Below are 26,394 nucleotides of genomic sequence, written 5' to 3'. Positions count from 1 at the left end.
GACTAGGGTCGAACCCGGGACCTCAGAACTGTAAGCTGTTCCACTGGGCCACGGGTCACATTCAGTTTCTGAAAAATCTGGTGAAAAGTTGCCGTTATACAATCCTGAACATCTCGCGTTTCAATTATTTCAAAAATATTTTCTCAGAGCAACCAGTCCAAGGTGTGCCCCGCTTCCTGCACAAAGACAGGTTCCGGCGACACTTGTGAGGATCAGCGGCAGAGATAATGGGGTCTGGATCAAGCATTCTCAGATCAGACCGGTCCACGACTCAGTTCTGTCACCCAGCTCCACTGCAATCCTCATTTCCGCACTGAATTCTGCTCAATTAGAAGTCGCTTTAAAAATGATGCGTTCGTACGATCGCAACTTGGACAGACTTCAAAGGAATGCCATTGGATATTTTTATTTGAACAGAATCAAATTTGTCTTAATGACAACTCCGCACGGGCGACTCGCTACAGAAAGCGTCAATGCATCTGGAAAACATTTGGCCGCTCTTTTCGAGAACATTTCTTTCAAGGGCTCCGGGAGACATCTGGAAGTCGGACGTCAGACTTCGCAAAAACACGGTCAAACTACTACGCATGCACGCTCGGAGCCGGGGAAGGCTGCGAAAAGCAGCCAACGTCTTCAACGGGCTCCCTCGGGCCGACCCGACTCGAGCCGGACTCACAGGTGACCGGTCTGCTTCAGCGTGTATTTGGAGCTAAACCTCTCCACGCTTTCACCCTCCAGAAACTTCATGGCTCTCCAGTGGATCTTGCCGCAGTTCTCCGGCTGGCCGAGGGGTCCCATCTCCTCTTGGATGTAATCGAGCCAAAGATCTTGCGAAACACAAACGGGTCAAGTTTGAAGACGGGCTGTTGTTTGGCAAAGTTGCGCGAGCGACGGCGGATTTTACGACGGACGCTAATTTAGTAGATCGGGAACAATCCACCCCCAACCCGTTTGAAAAAAAAAAAAGGAAGCCAAATGCGTCAAACTGTACTTAAAAACCTGTTAGCAGAATCCTCGTGTATGTTATGATTGTCGACATAACAGTTTAAACAGCATATTAGCAAATTATTTCGATAAGATGCATATTTTATCATGAAATGAAAGTTTCTTCTGACTAAACTGTGCACCTCTTCGACTGGAACTCATCTCACCTTCATCCGAAGTGCCAAACTCTTGCAGGACCCTCTCGTAGTAGTCCCTCAGGTTGTTCATTTTTGGGCTCGCCTGCATAAAGAAAATTACATTTAACTCAAATCCGCTGATTTAAAATTCAGATCATCTATATTCTCAAACTACTCCTTACACTAGTGCAATAGTTACACCAGCCCCCCTCTGGATGACACGGATGAATGCATGATGTCAAAGTGACAAATCTAGAACAGTTCAATTTTTCATCTTTTTTTAGGTACTAAACATTTTGATTATCTCTTAAATAAAACATTTATTAAGGTACTATTTTTGTGTACAGTACAATAGAATTGACGCATTTATTTTTATGTTGATGATCAACCTATGCATAATGCGACAGTGGCTTAAAATCACACAATGTCATTTTTAGGAATAAAACCATCTGTTTTTTTTAAATGAGTAATTATGTCTACTCCACTGCTGTATTTTATAGTCATAACGGCGGTGTAAAAAGTTTGAGAACAACTGCGCTAAGGCATCACCTTCACAAGAGCGTTTTGCTCTTCGTGTTCTCAGTGATGGCGGCAATCCGAAATGAACCTTATGTCGAGGTAGTAAAAACGAGAATGATGCAATGTCTGAAATCCCAAAAGGCACGAGGTGATGACGGCGCTACTCCGCAAACACCCCCGTTCCAGCTCCATGACGTTTCCTTCAGGCCTCGATCTACAAAGGGTGAGTAGTTTTACATTACTCACGTAATTTCCGGCCTTTTTTTTCCCCCACACGCTTTCAACCCTGCGGTTTATACAGTGATGCAGCTAATTTGTGAACGGCCGCAAGGAGGCACTCGAGCAGAAAAGGTAAGAATGAGACCGGTGGAATATAAGTGCAGAGGAAGTGACTTTTACCGGCTCTGTTAGCGCTGTGATAGCGTGTAGTTGCTGTGTTACTGCCGTGCCTCAGTGATATTTACCGGTAAATTTGATTTCAACTGGTCCGCTTAGGATTAGTGCTAGTGTTAACGCAGCGCTAGCGTTAGCACTAGCATTAGCACGGCCTTATTAGCACTGTGCTAGTGTGTTGCTGCTGTGTTACTGGCGTGTCTCAGTGGTATTTACCTTTAAGTTTTATTTGAACCTGTTAGCGTTAGTGCTCGTGTTAGCACTAGCTTTAGCATGGCGCTAGTGTTAGTGCTAGCTTTAGGGCGGGTCTAGCGTTAGTGTTAAACTCTTTATGTGTACAGTCTTTCTTTGTAAATATCTCGTGTTTCAATGTGGGCACTTGTGGGATACGTATGTACCAAATGGTATTTTCTTTACAAATGTATTCGGTGAAGTTTGTATCCAAATGCGCTCTGTAGGCCGGGAATTACGGTATATTTCATACTACAGCAATTTTAGAAGTTTTATTTATTTTTTTTTTTACACTTTTAATAGTATTTTTTAAAACATTAGCTCTAAAGATTTCATGATGCCGAGAGTTTAACCTTAGAATATATTGTTTTACATGATGTCCTTTTGAAAAAAAAAAAAAAAAACAAGTTGGACTTGGGAGTTTCTACTCAAAAGTATTTGACGCACTCACTTGTTCTTTCTCAATCTGGATCATTTTGGTGAAGAATGGTTTGGATAAAGGTCGGTTCTCCTGCAAACTACAAACAAACACATTATTTCCCCCTTAGTTTTTAATTCATATGAATGAAAAGACTTACCTTGTGAAAGTTTTTCTCGCTTTTTTGTAGCCTCCAGTGGAGTACGACCAATCAACGTAGCGCTCTTTCATCTCCATGGCAATGGGCGCCACCGCAGACAGCAGACCTCTCTGGGAACGAGGAGGGAGGACAAAGTGTCCGGCATCATCATTGTGTGGGTACTAATGGATATTCGGTGTGGACCGCCACGTCTGGTGGATTGTATTTGAACCTTGAAAATGGCTTCCGTCTCCCCAGGGTTCTGGTTGGCCACGCTCCACTGGACCAGCAGCCGCCAAATTGGTAAGCTCTCCTGGTGGCCCGAGAGGACACGGTTCAGGAAGGACCATCGTAATAACCGTGCAGACACATTTATGATGATTTCATTCATTTCATATTCCGCCCGTTTTATGGTCAGTGTCACGAGGAAGCCCGAATCCATCCCGAGCGTCTTACACGACATCCGGAGGCAAATTGAGGCCACGCCAGATGCATAAAAATCAGATCAGTGAACCGCTAAAGCAGCGATGATCACGATCAAATCGACCAAGTGTGGATTAAAAGCCATTGTCGGAGACTTGTAATGTGCATTTGAAAAATTGAACGCCCACGTAGGTGGTTACGCACACTTTATGTAGTACTGTAATCCTCCTCACTCCAAGTTTTATGAAATTTCCAGGCAAAACAATATCAAACTCCTCTCGTGTCTGGCTTTATGGAAATGTCCGTCACTGTCAAATTACATGTAGGATCTTATCCAAGGGTGTCCAACTAATTTTTGTCGTTTCCCACAGATGGCCGTTATGACATGAAATCTTTCGCCTCATCATATTTACACGTGAAATTTATGAACTACTTTTGGAATCAAAAATCAGGGGTAATGGGTTTTTCAACTATTGTCGGTGTTTGGGGCTTGCAATATCCCAATGTTATCATTTATGGTGTAAGAATTTGAAATTTCGGTATAGATTCTAACAAAAAATCATGGAAGTTGATACACATGGTTTGCCTTTGCGGGCCACATTAAATCATGCACTGGGGCCAGACCTGGCCCCCGGGCCTTGAGTTTGACACCGGTGCTCTAATCATTTAATACTCATTTTGTTTCAGGGTATTTTATGTTGTTTCCTGATTTTCCTGGTGGCACGGTGAAACAGCTGGTAAAGTGTTGGCCTCACAGTTCTCCGGCCCCACCTGTGCGGAGTTTGGATGTGCTCCCCGTGCCTGCGTGGGTTTCCTCCCACATCCCAAAAACATTACTTGGAGACTTTAAATTGCCCCTAGGTGTGATTGTGAGTGCAACTGTTTGTCTCGATGTGCCCTGCGATTGGCTGGCAACCAGTTCAGGGTGTGCTCCGCCTCCTGCCCATTGACATCTGAGATAGGCTGCGGCATGTCCTACGACCCTTGTGAGGATAAGCGGCAAAGAAAATGGATGGATGGATAATGCTTTCCCAAGGAATGGAGCAAAGGAGACTAATTGGAGAGCCCACGATCAGAGTGGCTGGTGTGGGCGTGTACCTTGGGTGGGACGTGCGCGAGCGCGTCCTGGAACAGCCGTCCGACGTCATCTTTCCCCAACTGAACCAACGTCTGCAGCGCCGTGCTCCACGCCGACACCGATTGGCTGTAGCGCCGCGTGGCTTCCACCGCGACGTGGGCCGCCCCCTCCGCGTCTCCCGACGCGAGCGTGACATCCAGCTGAGAACATCGCGTTACGCGCCGTTGGGAACGGAATCCAACCGTGAGGATACTCCAATACAATTGTACTTTTCTTACCCAGTTCTTGTAATAATCCTCTTTCAGAAGCGATGAGTCGTGAGCGCGCTGCAGAACTCCCACCAGCCTCTCGCGCCTCTGTGAAATGCAACTACTTATAATCTTTTTTTTGTTTTTAATTTTGCTTATCCTCATCAGGCCTTCAAAGAGGTGGCACAAGTGATGCAACAACTATGTTCTTTTTGTTTTTTTCATCTTTCAACAGTGACAAAGTGAGGACGACTCCTCGATTACCTTGTCCTTCAACTCTTGGACGTTTGTCTTCCTTTTTGCCCTCTCCAGACAAAAAGCGACGTAGGAGGTCCACATGGGTTCTGCAGGAGGCAGTAAGACAATGCCACAAAAGATGAATTCAACAGTCAAATCAAATGACATTAAAAAAAAAAAAAACTTTCCTATCAAATTCTTGAATTTTCTCAAAAAAAAAAATGGAAGACAAACCTAAAATAGACGTCTCATTCATCTCCTCAGGAAAATACAGACGAATTATTTATTTGATCAAATGTCACCGTGTTGTGGTAGACGTGCGTACTGTGATACAAGCCACCTGCATAGCGGACGTGGCATCTGTAAAGCTGACGTTTTCGGTGGACTTTCGATATTAAAGGCGAGGGAGTTTGTGGGCAGGTTTTACAGTTTTACTTCAAGAACACACAGAGAGTATAACACTTCTCCCTTTTCAGTTCATTTTAATTGTTTACAATGAAATGATCGAAAAAAAAAAAAAAGGCGGCACGGTGGAGCAGCTGGAAAGCGTTGGCCTCACAGTTCTGAGGTCTCGGGTTCAATCCCGGACACCGCCTGTGTGGAGTTTGCAATGCTCTCCCCGTGCCTGCGTGGGTTTCCTCCAGGTGGGCACTCCGGGTTCCTCCCACATCCCCAAAATATGCAACATTAAATGGACACTCTAAATTGCCCCGAGGTGTGATTGTGGTGCGCCTGTTTGTCTTGATGTGCCCTACGATTGGCCGGCGACCAGTTCAGGGTGTACCCCGCCTCCTGCCCGTTGACGGCTGGGATAGGCTCCAGCACTCCCCGCGACCCTTGTGAGGATAAACGGTCAAGAAAATGGATGGATGGATGGATGGATGGATGACCAAAAAAAAATGTCCTCTGCAGACTTTCTTCCACAACAGGCCCATCCAAGCAAGCATTTATGTAAACTTAAGTTATAGAAACGGGAAAAAAAAAACTGTTCCCAAAATATTTGACAATTATCTCAAATGTCTGTCCAACCTCAAATTGCTCAATCAATTGTTTAATGATTAACAATGCAGTTTACGTATGTAAGGGCTCTTACCAGTGTCGATGGTCTCAAGTCCTTTCTCGTAAACCTGACAGCATTGCACTTCTCTCCGGTCAACCTCCGAAGCGCGGCCCTTGGCGGTCCGGAGCTCCTCCCCGACCCCCGGAGCCTCCAGCGCCCTCTTGGCCAAGAAGTCCCAGGTCACGCTGTCGTCCAGGAATTTGGTCTGCAGGCTGCACGGCGAGGGGGACAGGAAAGCCCAGGTGAGCTTCACCTTGGATGTTTGAGACTGGCTGAGTTTAGTCGTGACTCACTCCTGCAGGATGACCTCTTGGAAGTCTTTGGTGAAGTCAAAAATGGATGCGATGTTCAGGAGGGAGATGACAAATGCCGCCTCTGTGGGACAAAAACATATCCGGGTTACTTCATGCTGATATCATATTGAAGAAAATTAGAGCTTCAAATATGGGCCATGCCCACCTTTGTTTTTGTCTGTGGCGTCATTGTACACAACCATGGCCAGTTTTCCACTCAGGATCTCGGCAGAGAACTCGTATTCACCCTGTTCACCAAAACAAACAAGTGGATTATATCTTTATTTACTTCATCATCTCCATCATAATGTGCATCCGACAAGCTTTCACTTTTTCCCCCAGTTACGTTTAAGCCTTATTCCTAAGTTGAATTCTTTTTTTCAGTTCTTTAAACTCATTTGAAACTGTTCATTAATATATATCGCAGGTGTCAAACTCAAGGCCCGGGGGCCAGAACCGGCCCGGCACATGATTTTATGTGGCCCGTGAAGCCAAATCTAGTGTCAATTTTAATTATTCTTGTAAAAATTTGGAGTAAAATTTCCAATTGTCATGCATCATAAATGATAAAGTTGAGATATTACAAGCATTTTTTTGTGTTACCAAACATGAATAGTTGAAAAACACATGACCCTTGATTTCTGATTCCAAAAGTAGATCATGAATTGATGATGTAAATGCGATGAGACGATGAACTATTTGTATTGTTTCACAGTTATAACGGCCCACTGAGGAAAACCGGAACCACGATGTGGCCCGCAAGAAAAATGAGTTTGACAGCCAGGATATATGTGTATATTGGAAATTTTGCATGGAATTTTGTGGGGGGTGAAAATAATTTGCAGTTGTGCAGTTACATTTTTGTAGCTTCACTGCATCATTCATTAGACGCTTTTATTTTTAATTGCACTTAAACTACTGCTCAATTTTTTATAATTTGAAATTCATACTGTATAATTTCTCATTTAATTCTAAAATGAAAGCACAGAAACAGGACAAACCATTCAAGTTTAAAAAAAAAAAAAAAATCTGAAAATGTGATCACTATAGATTTCAAATTCAAATCTTGTTTTCTGTAGCATTTCAAATTCAAATCCTGGTGACACATATTTTTGTCTTTTCAGGATGGCGACCCACTCACGATGTCAATCTGAGCTTGTTCCAGCTGCTCCTTCTGCTTCCTCAGCTTCTCACAGTGCAGCAGCTCCATGCGGAAGTACTGCAACACATTGAGTCATCAGCCCGGATGCTTCTTGGGAAGTCAAAACGGGTGAAAATGCCACGCACGTGCACGTGACGTCGCCGTTTTCACGGCGCCATATTGCCGGTCAAACAGAGCTGCTCGACATTAAACCGGAGGAAAATATTTACAACACCAGAGACCTGTTGTGCTGTATTCAAAGAGATCATTCTATGGAATACCAGCTGAAAAGACCAGAAAATATCGATGGATTTCGGCAATCAAACATGATGGATGGTGCACGACCAAAATACACAAACGCCCGTGTAACAATCGCTTAATTTCTTCTTGTCCTGTTAGGGGTCGCCACAGCGTGACATCTCAGATGAAACGCTCATATTTGTTTGGCACAGTTTTTACGCCGGATCCCCTTCCTGACGCAACCCCTCTTGGGGAGTAGAGGCCCCAGTGAGATGCGAACTCACGACCCCTGCTTTACCAAAACCAATGCTCTAACCACTGAGCTATAGGGCCTCAGCAATTACTTCATTTCAGGTAGGAATTATTCCTCTCAATCTCAAATTACCGAGAAGCATTTATGAGTACGTATTTACAATGGGTATTAAAAAAAAAAAAACTGTCGCAGAGGTTAACGGAGGTTAAGTGTGGCCGCAATCGCTTCCGTGGACGCTCCGTGGAGACGATCCCCCCCCTCCTTTTTTCCCCAATCCTAGTTAATGAATGAGAGTTTATGTAAAACCAGGGGTCATTTATTTAAATATTGGCATTCGTATCGAACATTTGAAAAGATCAATTGATTCCCGCAAAGGTTAACGTGTGGCCGAACTCGCTTCTGCGTTCACGAGCTGTCAACACGTCACTATGTGGGATTTATTCCTGATTGAGAACAGATCCACCAATGAAGTATTTGTATGCGTCCAGACTTTTATACGCTTTCTAACATTTCCGTGTAAATCACAACGACTTACTCACCAGATCCACGTGTAGATCCAGTTGTCCAAAACAAGCGGAAGTGAATTAACAGTCCAATTTCTTATCGGTGAAAACATCGACTTCGGCATTAAATACGGCTCTTCTGTGCATAGTTTATCAAATTCTTCCACGTACCTTGGTTTATTTTCACCTTCTAAATGTCGAACGGTATCAGACAAGACGTGCCACAAGACATATTTCCGTGTCATATTCAACCGACTTAGAATTGAGCAATGCTTAGCCTGACCGGCAATATGGCGAAATAAACAAATGTCATGTGATTTTATGACGTAGGTGCACGAGCTCTATATCATTTCTCCGTACCTCCTGGTAGACCTTTTTGTTGCCTGGGTGGAAGCGGAGCGCCCTGAGGAACAAATGTCGGGCACTTTCTGAGGAATTTCGCTCTTCCAGTTCACTCTTGGCTGCCATGATCCACAGTGCTGGAGGCCAAAATAGCGTCAACGTGTGTCGCTTGCGCACCCAAAAATAACTCTTGAAAAGGGATGAAGCCATATGTACCTGGTTTGTCGGGGTGGATGGCCAGCATGGCGGAGAACACTTTGCTGAGTTGCCCCCGCGTGGACTGAGGAAAGATACGATGATCGCTTATTAACGCCTGTGCGATTGAAATTAATTGACGATAATGCATCGGTACGTACCCATTTCTTACAGAAGGCCACGTGCGAAAGCCAAAGCTGTACATCGTTCTGCAAGGGAAAATATGGACATGTTCTTGGAACATTGCTTGCTAGTTGTTTTTATTCTCTTACAAATATGACTTCTTCCTGTATCCATGAGCTATTTTTGTGACTATTTGACCTGCCAAATTAATAAATCGGTCCACCGTAGTCAAGTTATATTGATTTGGCGGAGCAATGTGTCTTTTAACGGTCTACCAGTGCCAGGATGCATTTGATGAAAATACCTTCCACTTGTTTGTGGCCCTTCTGAAGACACTGTTGATTCGGTGAATGATGGGAAACTCAATTTCTTCCCTCTTGAAATGGTAACGAATGTGCTGCGGAGCAAAGGTGGAGATGAGAAGCAATTTGAAAACTGCTCATTTCTGCAATGCTTCTTAATCACGTCATAGTTATAGAATGCGTCCACCAACCGCTCTCCTCTTCTTGATCAACTCCAAGACGTTGATTTCATACTGCAATTTAACAAGATTTTCCATAAAAGAAGCTTTTCAACACCAGTGACATTATTGTGAATAAATTGGAGGTAAGATTCCTCAACCTGTATGTATCCTATAAAGTCATCTTTGTTGACGATCAGCCTGTGAAGTTTGTATTCCAGTGATGTCACCCTCTTGATGATGGCTCTGCAAATCACAAAACTTGTGCTTAATTTATTCATGATGATTAGAAGTACATGATTTAAAGGCGCGACTATGCTTTTTATCCCCTCAAAAATTGGAAAAGGGTACCATTTGATGTCTGAGTTGTGCATTTGTCACTCCAGTAAACGTCACCTTTACATAAACAGACTTTCCCATTCCATTTAAATACACAGTACTTAAAAAGTCGTTCTATAGTTACTGATTTTTTTTTGCCAGCATTTTTCTCATTTGCTCTCCCTTCACTTGTTTTTTTTTTATTCGTCTATCACGATTTTGTCAAGGCAGTGTTAAGAGGTCCTTCTGTACATTAATCCCACATCACGCGTACATCTGCTCGACACCGTCCAGTCATAATTCGTAACTTTATTTTATTTTTTTTACTTGACTTCTTTCTTGGTGAAGAGTCCCACTCTTTCCAGTTGCTCCAACTCCGGAATTCTGTCCTCGATCCGCTGCTGAACGACCTCCGCCATATTGGCCCCTCAAAAGGGTTAGATTTTTTTATAAATACTTAAACAAATGAACCAGTGTAAAATTTGTTAATGTACTATCTTAAAATGAAGAACGTGCCACGAGTCAACTAGTGTTAGCAAAGAACCGCTTCAGGTACACATGTCCGGAAGTTGTGATGGGTCCTACATCCGGGTGTCTCACCAAATAGCTCCGACAGGAATCTACGAACATATTTAGTACCGAATAAATTAAAATTAAGGGGTATACATGTATTTATGTTAATAGACGATTTAATATAAACAATGTGTCCTGTAACTTTTTTAAAATAGCAAGTTCCATTCCACTCTAATAGCTGACAACAAAATAGAGTAACCATAAGGTTAACTATAAAGTGTATTTTTTTTATTGTAAACCAATGTAACGTACTTAAAATCGTATTGCACTTGTTGTGCATGAAAACAAATGTACTGTACTAGACTTTTAAAAAATAAACACACAGACGGACTATATGCATACCTACAAGATTCCTTGTACCTGACTTGATTGTATTTTGTTTTAAATGCTGGAAATTGTACCACACTTCGTTGAACACTGATGTAAAAATATGGTAACATGATCTTTCAGTCGCTGGATACTGATTTAAACATGTATTCTTTGCAAAAACAACTACATTTTGGACAAAATAATAATTAATAAATAAATGCTTGACGACCCACAATTTTTGCTCACTGACCTGATTTTCTTTTTTGAACAAAATGAATTTATATATATATATATTGTTCGACCTTCACATCCAAGTGGTGTGCAGCCCAAAATGGAGTTATTTAAATTATTATAGTGATTTCATGAATATAGATGTCAAATGCTTGCAAGAAATCGTCAATGCACTTCATATTTCATTAACTGTATAGTCAAATGTGTAGAAAAATGCACTTTCTTCTTCGTTAAGATATTTTGTGGGACTTTCCAGAGCAAGTTGCACCGACGATGTGACGTTCGGTCCACTTGAACGCTCGCTCTTTTTCCCGCAAAATCGCACAAACCGAGAGCGGTTTCGCGTCACTTCCGTTCCCACGCGGCCAATCACAACCTTGGATGCGCAGAGTCGGGCTCCCATTGGCCCACCGACGAGCAATACTCTGTTGTTCCTTCCAAATTGAAAGGACGCCGCACGCCAATAAATTACTAGTAGATGTTTATGAATGTCATCCAAATTTCTAAATCAATACCCGGTAGAAGAACAATACTGGTGGGCGTACGCGGCAATCCGGGATCGCCACCGGTTCATTTACCGGTAAACCATGCTAGCTAGCATCGCTAACTAGCCAACGAGCATCTTGTCGTCGCGTCCCGTTGGTCTTCATGGGCTTCCGCTGTTGATTCTTCCAGGGTCGTGCTGGGGGCAGCGAGGCTAACAAATTTATGCCATCCGCCAGGGTAGGCAGTCTTTATTCGAGTCGAATACACAACAAGTTGAATTATTTCGGCAGTATTCGTTTCACGCCGGACGAAAAAGAACAGCGACCCAAGCTAACTAGCGTGCTAGCAATGTGCTCTTCGGTAGCCGCCGTGCTAATTCGTTCGCCTTTCTGATTTGCGTGTGGCAACTTTTTTTGCGGCACGGGCATTGTGCGTCCCGTCATTTTTTGGGTGTTTCATTGTGGATATCATGTCCGCCCGTAGAATTCCGGCCACATTATGAGCGGGGCGGGTTGCAAAGCCAACGGCGCCGTGTACCCCGCCTCGTCGGCGATGTTGAACTCCGTGAAGAAGCCGAAGATGGAGCAGATTCAGGCCGACCATGAGCTCTTTCTCCAGGCCTTCGAAAGTGAGACTTCACCCCTTGATACGTCCTTGTTTACTTACATTTTACTAATATTTTGAATCAGTAGTTTCTATTTAGTTCTAAACTCTGCGTTTAGTTGTATTAAAAGTCCATGTTGACATGCCAATTTCATTTACTTCCCAACACCATGTTGATTGTTTTTCCACCCAAGCCAGACGTGAAAAGTTGCATCAAATTGTTTTAGTTCTACTAATGTAAAATCATTTATGTTGTAAAAATATTACTAAGCACGTTAACTAGCTTTTTGTAAACCGTTTGAGTTGCGTGTCTAAAAAAAAAAAAGTGGGCTATTACTTGTTTATATGCTAGTGACGGAAAAAATGGCAACTTGCTGACCTGCTACACAATGAGAAATGATAAAATAATTCAGTAGCTGCCATTGCCCTTCATGTAAATCATTGAAAGCATCAGTTGACATGCCTCTTTAATTTGGTTATAAATAACCAGTTGATTGTTTTTGTCAATGTTCCATGACTATAAAATGATTTGTTATTATTTGGGTGTGAGATTAAAATCATCAGGGAACGCTTGCATATTTCACGCTTTTGTTGGTTGCAGATTTTTTTTATAAACTTTCAAAAACTTCATTATTCTTATTCTTTCGTCTAGTCCTCATTATTTTCCTCTTTTCCCAGAGCCAACACAGATATACAGATTTCTTCGCACTAGGAACTTGATTGCAGTAAGTTACAGACCTAGTTTTTAAAATTATTGGAATAAAGTGATTAATTAAAAAAACTGATTTTTCCTCCCCTCACCTGTTTTTTTTTTCCAGCCAATATTTTTGCACAGGACTCTCACTTTCATGTCTCATAGAAACGGTCGCTCAAATGCCAAAAGGTACAAAAAAAGAATCTCAAGTGTCTCTCCTGTTTTTTTTTTATGTGCAAAATTCCAAGTCTGTTTCTTTTTTGTTCCCAGGAAAGCATTCAAAGTAGATAACTTGTTGCAAACTGTCGAGAAGATGAAGGGAGAGCAGGAATCTCCCAGGTAACGTGAGTGGAGGAGATCTTTCAATGTTACTGCCAATAAATAACCGCATTTACCTTCGTTTTCTCTTTTGTGTGTTTTTAGCCTGTCTTCACATCTGCAATTAACTTTTACTGGGTTCTTCCATAAGGATGGTAAGTAGACCAACAGATGGACTCAAAAGCCATTAATACGCCAGCCAAATTATGAATGAAGGTGAATTATTATTTTGAATGTGTCCTGTGATGGAAAATGACACGTGAAACTAGCGAAAGATGCGATGTGATTGATATACTAGCTGAAAATGTTAAAAAGCAAATTTCTTTTTTTTACATTATGAAAATTCCTATCTCGGGCGGCACGGTGGATCTGCTAGTAAAGCGTTGGCCTCACAGTTCTGAGGTCCTGGGTTCCATCCCGGACCCGCCTGTGTGGAGTTTGCATGTTCTCCCCGTGCCTGCGTGTCTGTTCTCCGGGCATTCTGGTTTCCTCCCACATCCCAAAAACATGCAACATTAATTGGACACTCAAAATTGCCCCTCGGTGTGATTGTTAGTTCGGCTGTTTGTCTCGATGTGCCCTGTGATTGGCTGGCAACCAGTTCAGGGTGTACCCCGCCTCCTGCCCGTTGACAGGTGGGATAGGCTCCAGCGCTCCCTGCGACCCTCGTGAGGATAACCGGCAAAGAAAATGAATGGATGGAATTACTATCTCAAATTTCTTTTCTACTTGAGTCCTGCCCAAATTGGTTGCCTGGTGGGACATCTCAAATATGTGGTTTACTCAAAACGATGTTTCCCTTTTCCCTTTAAGGAAAAATTGATAATTATTTCATTTTATAGACACCATTTTCACACAAAGACATGGAATAAAGAGCTGAGCCAATTTGAACACGCTTGCTCACCAAAACAACAGCACGCAGTGAGCCACATAAACAGTCTCTCCGATGAATTATGAGTGTTGATGCATGTTTTCAAAGTTCCTTGCCAAGTATTAAAAATGATCCTGTGTGATAAAAGAAAATGATTGCAGTGTCATTTTGTCTTTCCCACTCGTAGAAAAGCCATCTCAGAACTCAGAGAATGAGCAAAATTCCGTCTCCTTGGAGGTGCTACTTGTCAAAGTCTGCCATAAAAAACGCAAGGTCGGGCGTCACATTCAGCCGATTTATGTCTCGTCATCTTTTTTTTTTTTTTTTTTTTTATTGGGTTCTCTCCTCTGCTTGCAGGATGTCAGCTGCCCAGTTAAGCAAGTGCCTACAGGTAAAAAGCAGGTGCCTTTGAATCCTGACAGCCAGCAAAGCAAGCTGGCCTCCTGTCCCTCCTTAGTGGTGTCCAGCAACGAGTTTGAGCCCAGCAACAGCCACATGGTCAAGTCCTACTCACTCCTCTTCAGAGTGTCGCGGGCGGGCCGCAGGGATGCCAACGGCCTGCCCAACGGCGAAGCCAACGAGAACATCGGTAAGAAGAAGTTTCTTATATTCGAAGGCTTTTATGATACACGTGTAATACCAGTGTGGTGTTTTTTTTTGTGTGCTTGTCTAAGATGTGAGAGATACTCAGAGTAGAAAGAAGAGAAACTCGTCTCATAAGGAAGAAGGGGACACAACGGAGACATATGTTGCTCAAATGACTGTCTTTGATAAGAACAGGTACATTTGTAGATCATTTTTGGCACATCAACACTCACTGCAAAACAAAGACTTTTATTGCCAATGCAATCCCCTTCAAATATATTTTGTAAATACATTTTGGTTTTGAATGAGTACTTAACAAATTGTTTCAATTTCCACTGGTTTCTCACCTTGTTGTTGTTACTGACCCTCACAGGCTTCATACGTGAATTCGCACAACATTTAGTAATTACTTTTTTTTTTTTTTTTCAAATTCAAAAAATAGGCATATACTAGTACACAAAATTACCTATACCGGGCATGAGGATTTCGGCAAGTATTGTAACCGATCTTTCGGTTCCGTTGATTTTTTTGTCCTGGGAAACGGTGGGGAATGATTTTTTTCCGGTTCCCATCGATAATGCTCATGGGAACCGTTTTTTACATGTACTTCAGAATAAACCCTTAGCAGGCATGAGCATTTTCTCTTTTGCGCTTAGCAACCGACATGTTTTGACTAGCGTTTGAGTGACCCGGATATGAATAACTCGACCTTGCGCATGCGTAGCGCAGAAGCGGAAACCGGTGCTGTTTGTAAACCACACTGAGAAAGCTGGGCGTTTTAATCGTTAAAAGTAAAGGCGTTCATGTAGGTTCGGTTTATACAGATTGTTGTATTTCGTTGAGAACTTCTTTTACATTCCACACATGGGCGAATTTTATTAAAAGTAAGCCCTGAGATCCGGGAAACGGACTTTCGGTTCCGTGTTTTCTCAGGCTGGGTAACGACACGGTAACGGAACGATTGTTTCCGTGAAATGCTCATGCCTGCTATACATCAGTTTCAGACAAAGTCAGTGCTTAAAGAACAAAACTGACAAAGGAAGTATCTCACACGTGAGAGAGTTTTTTACTGTTAGTGGATATTACTTACATTTTTTGTATATTGTGCTTTTGGCTTACAGCAGTATTTTCGGGAATGCACAGCTGTACCTTGGCAAGTGGCACCGTTATATCGTATTTGAAACAAAGTGTGGCCTTTTTATTTTGAAGTCCACCATCCTTGAAAAGGCTCAACGCGATACGCTGTAACAATTAGTGTGTCTCAAAGATTTCAGTTGTTAAATTATTCATTGCAACTAAACCGCCGACCGTAATTTCCGGTCTACAGAGCACACTTGATTATAAGCCTCACCCAGTACATTTGTAAAGGAAATACCATTTGGTACATACACAAGCCGCAAGTGCCCACGTTGAAACCCACATTGTAACACGGGATATGTACAAAGAAAGACGGTACACAGAAAGAGTTTTCAAAGTTTTAATCCCTTAGTTGGTCTTAACATAGGAACAACATGGAAGCAGGAACAGGGCTGGTTTAAAAAAAAAAAAAAAAAACATACCGGTTAAAAAAAAACAGCCACGGCAGCTACACAATAGCAATACGGTAGCACAGCACTAACAGGCTGGTTTAAAAAAAAAAAAAAAAAAAACCTAAATCACTGTGACACGGCAGTAACACAGCAGCAACATGGTAGCGTGGTGCTAAGAGGTCCGGTTAAAAAAAAAAACATACCGGTAGAAGTCACTTCCACGGCATATATATTCCACCGTTGTCACTCTGACATTTTCCGCTCGAGTGCCCCCTTGCGCCCGTTAGGGAAAAAAATGCACAAATTAGCCGCATAGGCCGCAGGGTTTAAAGCGTGTGGAAAAAAAGTCGCGGCTTATGGGCCGGAAATTACGGTACACTTTAGGTTGTTCAATAGTAACCGTTAGCATAGAGTCTGGATGACACGCAAGGGCTGAAACACCCCAAAAATAGGCCTGGCGACAGCATTGCTATTCTCTACAGTGAAAAAGATAATAAAATCTATTTCAGAATTGGGTTTATTTAAAAAAAAATGCTTGTACAGCTGGTACAGTACACCACAGGAAACCATAAAAACCATATTGTTAAATTGTCTACCTGAGTGTCTCATTCAAAACCGGGCTTCATCTTTCGAAAGGCAAGAAATGCATATTTTTAAACTATTGTGCGAAATGGATCACATTTGAATGAAGTGTCCGGTTGGTGCAAATCCCTGTGCTCCTTTAGGAGATTGCAGCTGCTCGATGGTGAGTATGAGGTGTCCATGCAGGGGATGGAAGACAGCCCCGTGAGCAAAAAGCGAGCCACGTGGGAGACTATTCTCGATGGCAAGGTGAGCGTTCTCCTTTTCCGTTTTGGCTCGTGTTGACCACATCGCAGTTCTGCTCATTTTCTTTCTCGTATCCAATCAGTGACCGTCATGTCGTGTGTCTCCCCCTTTTAGAGACTGCCACCGTTTGAAACATTTTCTCAGGGACCCACGTTGCAATTCACGCTGCGCTGGACGGGCGAGGCCAGCGGGAAGTCCACAGCCCCCGTGGCGAAACCTCTGGCTACCCGAAACTCGGACACCTCTGGACCCATGGAGACCAGGACCAGTCACCACAGAGCCACGCCCTTGGGTAAGACCCCTTCTAATTAAGGTGCTTGTATAAACAAATCCTCTGCTAATATTGTAATAAATTGAACTCATTTCCATTTTTAAAATCTTATACGGTTTGGCGTCAACCTACATTTTTCTTTAGCAATGGAACTGAAATAAAAATTAATTGATGAAATATTATAATATCAAATTCTGAATAATAGGTAATGAGACGAAATTGTCAGTAGGTGTGAATGTGTGACTGGTTGTTGTCTATGTGTGCCCTGCAATTGGCTGGGGACCAGCTGCGAGTCCACCATACCCAAGTTGGCTGGTTTTGATTCGAGCACATATGCGACCCTAATAAGCAATCCAGAGAATGGAGGAATAGTAATAAAACCGGCCAGTTTGGGAAATGGAGAACACTTCAAAAAATGGATTTAGGCTGTTTGTCGTTTACCTTGCAACTCAAAATTAAACCTAAAATCATATGAATTTGCCATTACTTATTTAAAATGATGTCTAATTTTTCCCTCTGGAATGTATGATAGCTTTATGCCAACTCACGAGATAAAACACCATAGATGGGCTAACAAATAGCATTGATAATATCAATGTTATAACCATAATGCCGACACAATGGCTATTTGAACACGGGCAGTGTAATGTCAGTTGACAATATAAAAATACTCCCGGCATATATTCTTCATCCTCTGCATAAACCGACTATTGTTGCTGCTGCTGACTGATTTCCATTCATTTTAAGGGAAAAAATGATTTGAGATGTTTTAGACTTCACATTCAATTTGTAAGTCAAGGAACCCTTGTACTTTTTTATTTATTCATTCATTTATGTATTTATTTATTCATCTATTTTTACTTCTTGATCAAATCCACACTTAGGTCTTTTAAATTGTATTTTTCACATTGTGTGTTTTTTATTATTTTAGCTGATAGAAAGATACCCAAAGAGTAACTTCATTTTTCAGTAAAATAGTGTAATCGTTAGACCACAAACTTACTGTGCAATAACTGTAAATGCTGCTCCGATTTAATTCCAGCCACCTTCTTAGCTTTTTCAGCTTGTACAGTCACTCTTTGATCACTTGTACAGTCACTCTTTGATCACAAACACAATAGTGAAGCGATATCGACAGTGACATTATGATGGACGGCAGAAAGAGTCACGTCTGCCATTATAGCAAATGGAGATACTATTGAAACGCGTCACCGTGTTTACATTTTGATAAAGCGTGCATTTTAATGTCAGGTTGAACAAACTCCTCTCTGTGTTCCTTTTCAGCAGTGAAAGAGTCGGTCAGCACAGATCCGCAGACAAGGAAAGAACTCGTCACATGTGAGCCGCGCCAAAAGTTACGGATATTTTACCAGGTAAACTCTTTCACCTGCAGAGCCGTCATCTTTATGACTCCCGTCATCCAATTATTGGCCATGTGACCTTTTGTGTGACTTAGTTCCTGTACAACAACAATACGCGGCAGCAGACCGAGGCCAGGGATGACCTTCACTGTCCTTGGTGCACGCTGAACTGCAGCAAGCTCTACAGCTTGCTCAAACACCTGAAACTCTCCCACTCACGCTTCATTTTCAACTATGTGGTAAGCTGGAACAACATTCCCATCATCTGTGGAAATAAAAATAACTATTGAAAAGCCAATGTTTTTATTTTAAACTCCATTAAAAATGTGAGAATCTGACCTCAAACATTTTTAGATAAATATAAACAGATCATGGCTGATAACTGCTATTTTCTATTAATTTTGATTGTGAAGAGAAAGCAGTTTTATTGACAGACTCTCACTCTGAGTCATCCGGGATAGACTCCAGCTCACCAACAATTGTAATGAGGACAAGACAAGAAAATGGACTGGTGATTTATAAAAAAAAAAAAGAGAGAAAAATTAGCTGCCATCGTGCTTACGTCCGTTTTGTCATCTTTTGATTGATCCGCAATGCTAGCTGGAGGTTGGAGATTTCCAAATTCACATAGGGCACGCACTGACAGAGCACACAAGTATATAATAATAAGAATATATTACAGTACAGTACAGATATATTTCAATATTTAATTTGAACGTGACACTGATGGGCCAAAATGTTTAAATTGTTGAAACAATTTTCCTCATTGGAAAACAATGGGGCGGCACGGTGGAGCAGTTGGTAAAGCGTTGCCCTCGCAGTTCTGAGGTCCCGGGTTTGAGCCTGGCCCCGCCTGTGTGGAGTTTCCATGTTCTCCCCGTGCCTGCGTGGGTTTTCTCCAGGCACTCCAGTGTCCTCCCACATCCCAAAAATATGCGACATTAATTGGCCGCTCTAAATTGGCCCCAGGCGTGAGTGTGAGTGCGACTGTTTGTCTCAATCTGCCCTGCGATTGGCTGGCAACCAGTTCATGGTGTACCGCACCTCCTGCCCGTTGACAGCTGGGATAGGCTCCAGCACTACCCCCGACCCTTGTGAGGGTAAGTGGCAAAGAAAATGGATGGAAAACATAAACTATAAAAATGTTAACCATCCATATATTACCTATTAATATGAGTGTACATAAACGTTAGCGTACATAATGGTTATGTAATGCAGTTTTTACCAGTTTTGATGGGGCATTTTCCTTCTCTGTGTGGGCATGAAGAGTTTCGTCCTTCAGTTTTAACCAATTTGATGCCACTTTTTATTTACCTTGGTATTATGGCATCAATAAACTATGATGGAAAAATGTCTCCGCTGGATAGAGTAATGCCACTTTGCATTGGATAGGGGAAAAGGCTCGTCACCAAAAGTGAAAGTTCACAAATAATTGTTCATAATAATAAATAAATAATAAATAATTGTTATAATAAATGTTATAAAGCATCAACAACATAGGATGTTTGTGTTTATTAAAAATTCATGTTCCTAGTAGATGTTGAATTGAAGCAAGAATTCAGTCAGAACTCCTATAAAATAAATGCATATGTAAAAATAACCATCAAAAAAAAAAATCATCAGTTTGTATTAATTTTTTTACATATTCTCTGCTGCACACTACATGCCGTGAGAGAGTCGAGAAGCAGCTCTTTTTTTGTTCATTCGGCTCAGAAAAGCATGAATGCCCACAGTTATGAGCCATGTTATAAAAACAACTCTGATTAGTAGTTCAATTGTTTTTAACATTGCCTTCAGATGAGAGTCATTAATACTATTCGATAACATGCTAGCCTAAATGGCTCCAGTAATGTGACAAAACACATGAACAAACATCTGCGCACTCATCAAAAATAACTTTTGGCATTTACACACAATAATAAATGTTTCAGAATACAGGCAAAGAATAACAGCAATGTAGAATGCACCTTTAATCAATATAACAAATTAAAATGGTAATTTCTTAAAGTTGAACAATGAATATTGTACTCTTTCTTCTTCTACTTGCATAATTGTTAATGATCCATTGCGACAGTGCAGCTCGGAAAACATTTTGTTTTTGCTTTTCTTTAAACTGATGAGGATATTGAAATGTTTGAAAACAAAAATGGACGTTTGTAATGTTCCTTTTCCTCCTTTCTCAACTTCCAGCCTCACCCCAAAGGAGCAAGGATAGATGTGTCCATCAATGAGTGCTACGACGGCTCGTACGTTGGCAATCCTCAGGACATCCACAGCCAACCGGGCTTCGCGTTCAGCCGCAACGGCCCCGTCAAGAGGACCGCCGTCACCCACATACTGGTTTGCAGGTATGCTGTTGACCACACCGTGACGCGCCTTTGGATGACTGCTTCAATATGTAAGCGCCAAACGGCAGACGCCACGCTATCGTCATTTTATGTGGTCACACTCGCGTGTCTTTTGCAGGCCCAAGAGGACCAAGCCGAGCCTGTCCGAGTTCCTGGAGTCCGAGGACGGCGAGTTGGAGCAGCAGAGGACCTACGTGAGCGGACACAACCGCCTCTACTTCCACAGCGACAGCTGCATGCCGCTGCGGCCCCAGGAAATGGAGGTGGACAGCGAGGACGAGCGCGACCCCGAGTGGCTCCGAGAGAAGACCGCCACGGTGAGGAAGACAATTTCCGCTTATGACGGCCACGGAAGATCGAAGGTTGAGCCAAAAATGGTTCCAAGTAGATGAAATGATAAAGTGCTTGCGTTGTTGCAAGTGTAATTTGAACCTCCATCATAGTGGAAAAACAGTGAGTTAGGAAAAAAAAAAACTGCCAAAAGGTTCATAATTGTCTATAGATACAACAAAATTGCTTTACACCATGATGGCACAAGGTGGGGCTAAAGCAATATTTCTACCGTAATTTCCGGCCTATAAGCCGCGACTTTTTCACATGTTTTCAACTCTGCGGTGATGCGGCTAATTTGTGCATTTTTTTCTAACGGCCGCAAGAGGGCACTTGAGCGGAAAAGGTAAGAGTGAGACCGGTGGAATATATGTGCCAAGGAAGTGACTTTTACCGGTCCGTCCCTGTTAGCGCTGCGCTAGCGTGTTATTGCCGTGTGTCAGTGATTTTTACCGGTATGTTTTTTTTTATTTTTTTTTTAACCAGCCCTGTTATACGGCGTTAACGTTAGTGTCTGTGTACCGTCTTTCTTTGTAAATATCTCGTGTCTCAATGTGGGTGCTTGTATGGGCGTATGTTTGTACCAAATGGTATTTCCTGTACAAATGCACTGGGTGAGGCTTATAAGCAGGTGCGCTCTGTAGGCCGGTAATTACAGTATATTGATTTTGGTCTGTGCACTAAAAGATAAGTTTTAGTTTTTCATAACACGTGATGGACAACCGAAGCTCCCGGAAGACTGGACGACGACAGCCAAGGTGATCAGAGAGACAGGCAGGAGAGTACTTGGTGTGTCATCTGGTAGGAAAGGGGAGAAGGAGACTTGGTGGTGGAACCCCAAAATACAGGGAGTCATACAAGGAAAGAGATTAGCGAAGAAGAAGTGGGATACTGAGAGGACTGAGGAGAGGCGAAAGGAGTACATCGAGATGCGACGTAGGGCAAAGGTAGAGGTGGCAAAGGCTAAACAAGAGGCATATGAAGACATGTACACCAGGTTGGACACGAAAGAAGGAGAAAAGGATCTCTACAGGTTGGCCAGACAGAGGGATAGAGATGGGAAGGATGTGCAGCAGGTAAGGGTGATTAAGGATAGAGATGGAAATGTGTTGACTGGTGCCGGTAGTGTACTAAATAGATGGAAAGAATACTTTGAGAAGTTGATGAATGAAGAAAATGAGAGAGAAGGAAGAGTTGAAGAGGCAAGAGTGAAGGACCAGGAAGTGGAAATGATTACTAAGGGGGAAGTCAGAAAGGCACTACAAAGGATGAAAACTGGAAAGGCAGTTGGTCCTGATGACATACCGGTAGAGGTATGGAAGCAATTTGGAGAGATGGCTGTGGAGTTTTTGACCAACTTATTCAACAGAATACTAGCGGGCGAAAAGATGCCTGAAGAATGGAGGAAAAGTGTTCTAGTTCCCATTTTTAAGAACAAAGGGGATGTTCAGAGCTGTGGGAACTATAGAGGAATAAAGTTGATGAGCCACACAATGAAGTTATGGGAAAGAGTAGTGGAGGCTAGACTCAGGACAGAAGTAAGTATCTGCGAGCAACAGTATGGTTTCATGCCTAGAAAGAGTACCACAGATGCATTATTTGCCTTGAGGATGCTCGTGGAAAAGTACAGAGAAGGTCAGAAGGAGCTACATTGCGTCTTTGTGGACCTAGAGAAAGCCTATGACAGAGTACCAAGAGAGGAACTGTGGTACTGCATGCGTAAGTCTGGTGTGGCAGAGAAGTATGTTAAAATAGTACAGGACATGTATGAGGGCAGCAGAACAATGGTGAGGTGTGCCTTAGGTGTGACAGAGGAATTTAAGGTGGAGGTGGGACTGCATCAGGGATCAGCTCTGAGCCCCTTCCTGTTTGCAGTGGTAATGGATAGGCTGACAGATGCGGTTAGACTGGAATCCCCTTGGACCATGATGTTCGCAGATGATATTGTCATATGCAGTGAAAGCAGGGAGCATGCAGAGGAACAATTGGAAAGATGGAGACATGCACTGGAAAGGAGAGGAATGAAGATTAGCAGAAGTAAAACAGAATATATGTGCGTGAATGAGAAAAGTGGAGGGGGAAGAGTGAGGCTACAGGGAGAAGAGATAGCGAGGGTGGACGACTTCAAATACTTGGGGTCAACAATACAGAGCAATGGAGAGTGTGGTCTGGAAGTGAAGAAAGCAGGTTGGAACAGCTGGCGAAAGGTGTCTGGTGTGTTATGTGACAGAAGAGTGTCTGCTAGGATGAAGGGCAAAGTTTACAAAACAGTGGTGAGGCCGGCCATGATGTACGGATTAGAGACGGTGGCACTGAAGAAACAACAGGAAGCTGAACTGGAGGTGGCAGAAATGAAGATGTTGAGGTTCTCGCTCGGAGTGACCAGGTTGGATAGGATTAGAAATGAGCTCATTAGAGGGACAGCCAAAGCTGGATGTTTTGGAGACAAGATTCGAGAGAGCAGACTTCGATGGTTTGGACATGTTCAGAGGCGAGAGAGTGAGTATATTGGTAGAAGGATGCTGAGGATGGAGCTCCCAGGCAAAAGAGCGAGAGGAAGACCAAAGAGAAGGTTTATGGATGTGGTGAGGGAAGACATGAGGGCAGTTGGGGTTAGAGAGGAAGATGCAGGAGATAGGCTAAGATGGCAAAAGATGACACGCTGTGGCGACCCCTAACGGGACAAGCCGAAAGGAAAAGAAGAAGAAGAAGAAGTGATGGGCTCCTCTCAAATGCAGAACTATGATTATGTGGCGCGTCACTTTAGTTTATTTACTCAAGTACAGGTGGATGGTTTCACTTGTACAAACATCTTTAAGGAATAGTTTAATAATAAATTAACAGCGGAGAAAATTTTACTAACTCGTTTTTGCTTGTGGTGAAAAGAGAGGAAGATATTAGTTGGTCTTAAATTGACGTTGGCCGCCTATTAGTGTGACAACTGTTGATGAAATTCTATGTAGTAAAGTTTGACATTTGAATTTATCTTAAGCCAAATTATTGGTGCCAGTTCTTGTTTCAACAGCAGTGCGATTGTCGAATATTATTTCATCAACTGTTTAAATACTCTGTCCCCCATTTTTCCAGCAACTGGATGAGTTCACGGACGTCAATGAGGGAGAGAAGGAGGTGATGAAGCTGTGGAACCTTCATGTCATGCAGCACGGGTACGTGGACAGAAAATCATCATGTACAATTGGCAGCCACAACATTAACATAATGTACACTCTATATATGTTTGTGTGTGTACATACATATACAGTAATCCCTCGTTTTTCACAGTTAATGGGGAGCAGAACAACCCTGCGAAATGGGAAAAAAACGCAAAGTAGGACTGCCCCCTACAAACACACGCACACCATGAATTTTCTGCCGGCTTTAAGTTCACTCACCTGCAGCATTGCCACGTAATGATCGTAAACGCGGTCCTTTGAACAAGTACTTCCAAACGAGGCCTTTTTCATCCATGTTAAAATCTTGCGCCCGCCATCCCTCGCTGGCGATGTTGGGAAACTCTTCCTCCATCTAACGACAAGCAGCACCATACAGAGGCACTTTTATGAGGTCGGGTTTTTTTTTTTTTTTTTTTTTTTTTTTTTAATCTTTTGAAGCAAAAGCTGAGCGGAACCTGTGCGTTTCAGCATCTTGGCGACATCTAAGGGCAGTCGTTCGTACGTCAAATCGCCCGGGCTTGGGGAGCTCGCTCGGCAGACTCCGCTCGTCAGATTCCGCGTCATTCCTGTCCGAAGAACCGTCCGAATATTCAACATTATTTACAGCCACAGGTTCAAATCTGTATGGAAGTATTCCTCCGTCTTCCCAATCAACCGGTACTGCTATTTCTTCATCAGATGAGGATAAATCAGAGAAATCAACGCAGGGCATAAATGGTGTCCCATGTAATCGAGCCTTTGGTGCGACACGTGATACGTCACATCCGCGCACGTAGGCCACGTGACTCGCCAAAACGGCGGCGCCCGTAATTGTCGATTAAAAATCTTCTCAAAACACCATTAAATGAGAAAGGATTAACATCACATTGTCAAGATGCAGTACATATTACAGGACCTACTGGATACATTGTTGATCCAAACCACCGGAATTTCCCCTTTACACATTCTTACGTAGTCTAAGTCACGGGTGTCAAACCAGATGTGGCCCACCACAGTATTTTATGTGGCCCGTGAAGGCAAATCATGTGTATCAGCTTCCATAATTTTTGTTAAAATCTGGACCAAAATTTCAAATTGTCATATCGTAAATGATGACATTGAGAATTGCAAGCATTTTTGTTTTGTTTTTTGAAAAACCCACTAGCCTTGATTTCTGATTCCAAAACTAGTTGACTCATCATTTCATTGTATGCACTGCATATAAGGCTTTTGATTTGATAGATTTTAATGTGTAAATATGATGGGTCGATGAACAATTTTCATGGTTTCAGTCATAATGGCCCTCTGACAGAAACCGTAACTGCAGTGCAACGTGGCCCGCGATAGAAATGAGTTTGACACCCCTGTTCTAAGTAATTTTCTGAGCACTGTCGAAAGAAACTGATGATGAACATAAGACAACTGCACTTGCAAAAAGGACTACATGGAGATTTCTCAGACATTAACGGCGTAGTGTGGTCCGTGTGGCAGCTTCATCGCGGACAACCAGATGAACCAGGCAATCATGCTCTTCGTGGACGACTGCGGCGCGCACATCGTCCGCCGTAACCTCTGCCGCAACTTCCTCCTGCACCTGGTGAGCATGCACGACTTCAACCTCGTGGGCACGGCCACCATCGACCGGGCGATGACGCGCCTGAAGCAGATCCAGGAGGAGCTCCCGGAGGACGGCGAAGAGCGGCAGGAGCGCGCGCTGCTCGCGACGGCGGGGAGCTGCAACGGCGGCGCGCCGTCCTCCGGCACGGGGAAGCAGGGCAAGAGGACAAAAAGCGCTCTCACGGACTGATGCAGGCTTCATGCACGGAACTGCTAGTAGTCATGGGGGAGGAGGAGCGGTTTGTTTTCCCGTTTGCTCCCCCTTTCAATAACCGTTCCCAACCTTTTGGTGCTTAGAAGTGGTCAGCAGAGCGTCTGACTGCAAACAGACCAATATACAAGGTAAACAGGTTTTTACAACTTGGACGCAACCAAATACGTATGAAAGAAGTGAATCACCCGCATCACGTGACATGACTTGATACGTTCGGCTGGGTGCGAACAGATCACAGGGGTGGGGAGCCCTGCCTCAAAGTATTCAATACAACTCATTATCTAACACCAAACAATTTTTCTAACCCATAAATAAAATGTTCCTAATATATAAAAACAC

General features: G+C 42.9%; 3 protein-coding genes across 5 annotated transcripts in view; 2 read left to right on the top strand and 1 right to left on the bottom strand.

The window, feature by feature from the left end:
• LOC133506778 (uncharacterized) overlaps positions 1 to 1,862 on the top strand; it is a 76,268-nt gene extending 74,406 nt beyond the window's left edge. Inside the window, exon 9 of the transcript XR_009796607.1 lies at positions 1,782 to 1,862. The gene's annotated coding sequence lies outside the window, so the exon portion shown is untranslated. The remainder of the gene's footprint in view (positions 1 to 1,781) is intronic.
• Positions 391 to 10,352, bottom strand: utp6 (UTP6 small subunit processome component). The gene is made up of 19 exons (XM_061831244.1): positions 10,063 to 10,352; positions 9,579 to 9,663; positions 9,451 to 9,492; positions 9,262 to 9,354; positions 8,996 to 9,043; positions 8,856 to 8,919; positions 8,658 to 8,776; positions 7,302 to 7,379; positions 6,327 to 6,408; positions 6,161 to 6,242; positions 5,901 to 6,079; positions 4,835 to 4,914; positions 4,601 to 4,678; positions 4,343 to 4,522; positions 3,054 to 3,134; positions 2,843 to 2,952; positions 2,716 to 2,782; positions 1,152 to 1,224; positions 391 to 827 (listed from the first exon to the last, which is right to left on the bottom strand). Exons 1-19 carry the CDS (start codon positions 10,152 to 10,154, stop codon positions 673 to 675), a joined length of 1,788 nt encoding a protein of 595 aa, XP_061687228.1. The 5' UTR covers positions 10,155 to 10,352; the 3' UTR covers positions 391 to 672.
• An 881-nt stretch (positions 10,353 to 11,233) lies between these two features.
• On the top strand, positions 11,234 to 26,393 carry suz12b (SUZ12 polycomb repressive complex 2 subunit b). 3 transcript variants are annotated; one of them, XM_061831243.1, is made up of 18 exons: positions 11,234 to 11,571; positions 11,818 to 11,962; positions 12,616 to 12,662; positions 12,756 to 12,820; positions 12,902 to 12,970; positions 13,055 to 13,104; positions 14,008 to 14,093; positions 14,178 to 14,211; positions 14,278 to 14,409; positions 14,495 to 14,600; positions 16,660 to 16,765; positions 16,877 to 17,054; positions 18,318 to 18,406; positions 18,490 to 18,633; positions 20,585 to 20,742; positions 20,861 to 21,059; positions 24,160 to 24,239; positions 25,716 to 26,393. In XM_061831243.1, exons 1-18 carry the CDS (start codon positions 11,557 to 11,559, stop codon positions 26,029 to 26,031), a joined length of 2,019 nt encoding a protein of 672 aa, XP_061687227.1. In that variant the 5' UTR covers positions 11,234 to 11,556; the 3' UTR covers positions 26,032 to 26,393. The 3 variants fall into 3 exon arrangements, with proteins under 3 accessions (XP_061687227.1, XP_061687226.1, XP_061687225.1); XM_061831242.1 differs by having other exon boundaries at positions 14,178 to 14,409; positions 18,321 to 18,406; XM_061831241.1 differs by having other exon boundaries at positions 11,235 to 11,571; positions 14,178 to 14,409.
• The last annotated feature ends 1 nt before the right edge of the window (position 26,394 follows it).

Source organism: Syngnathoides biaculeatus, chromosome 9 (assembly GCF_019802595.1).
Source record: "Syngnathoides biaculeatus isolate LvHL_M chromosome 9, ASM1980259v1, whole genome shotgun sequence".
NCBI classification, from domain to species: Eukaryota; Metazoa; Chordata; class Actinopteri; order Syngnathiformes; family Syngnathidae; genus Syngnathoides; species Syngnathoides biaculeatus.
Note: the sequence above shows the minus strand (reverse complement) of the source record. Positions and strands in the feature narration are given on the sequence as shown.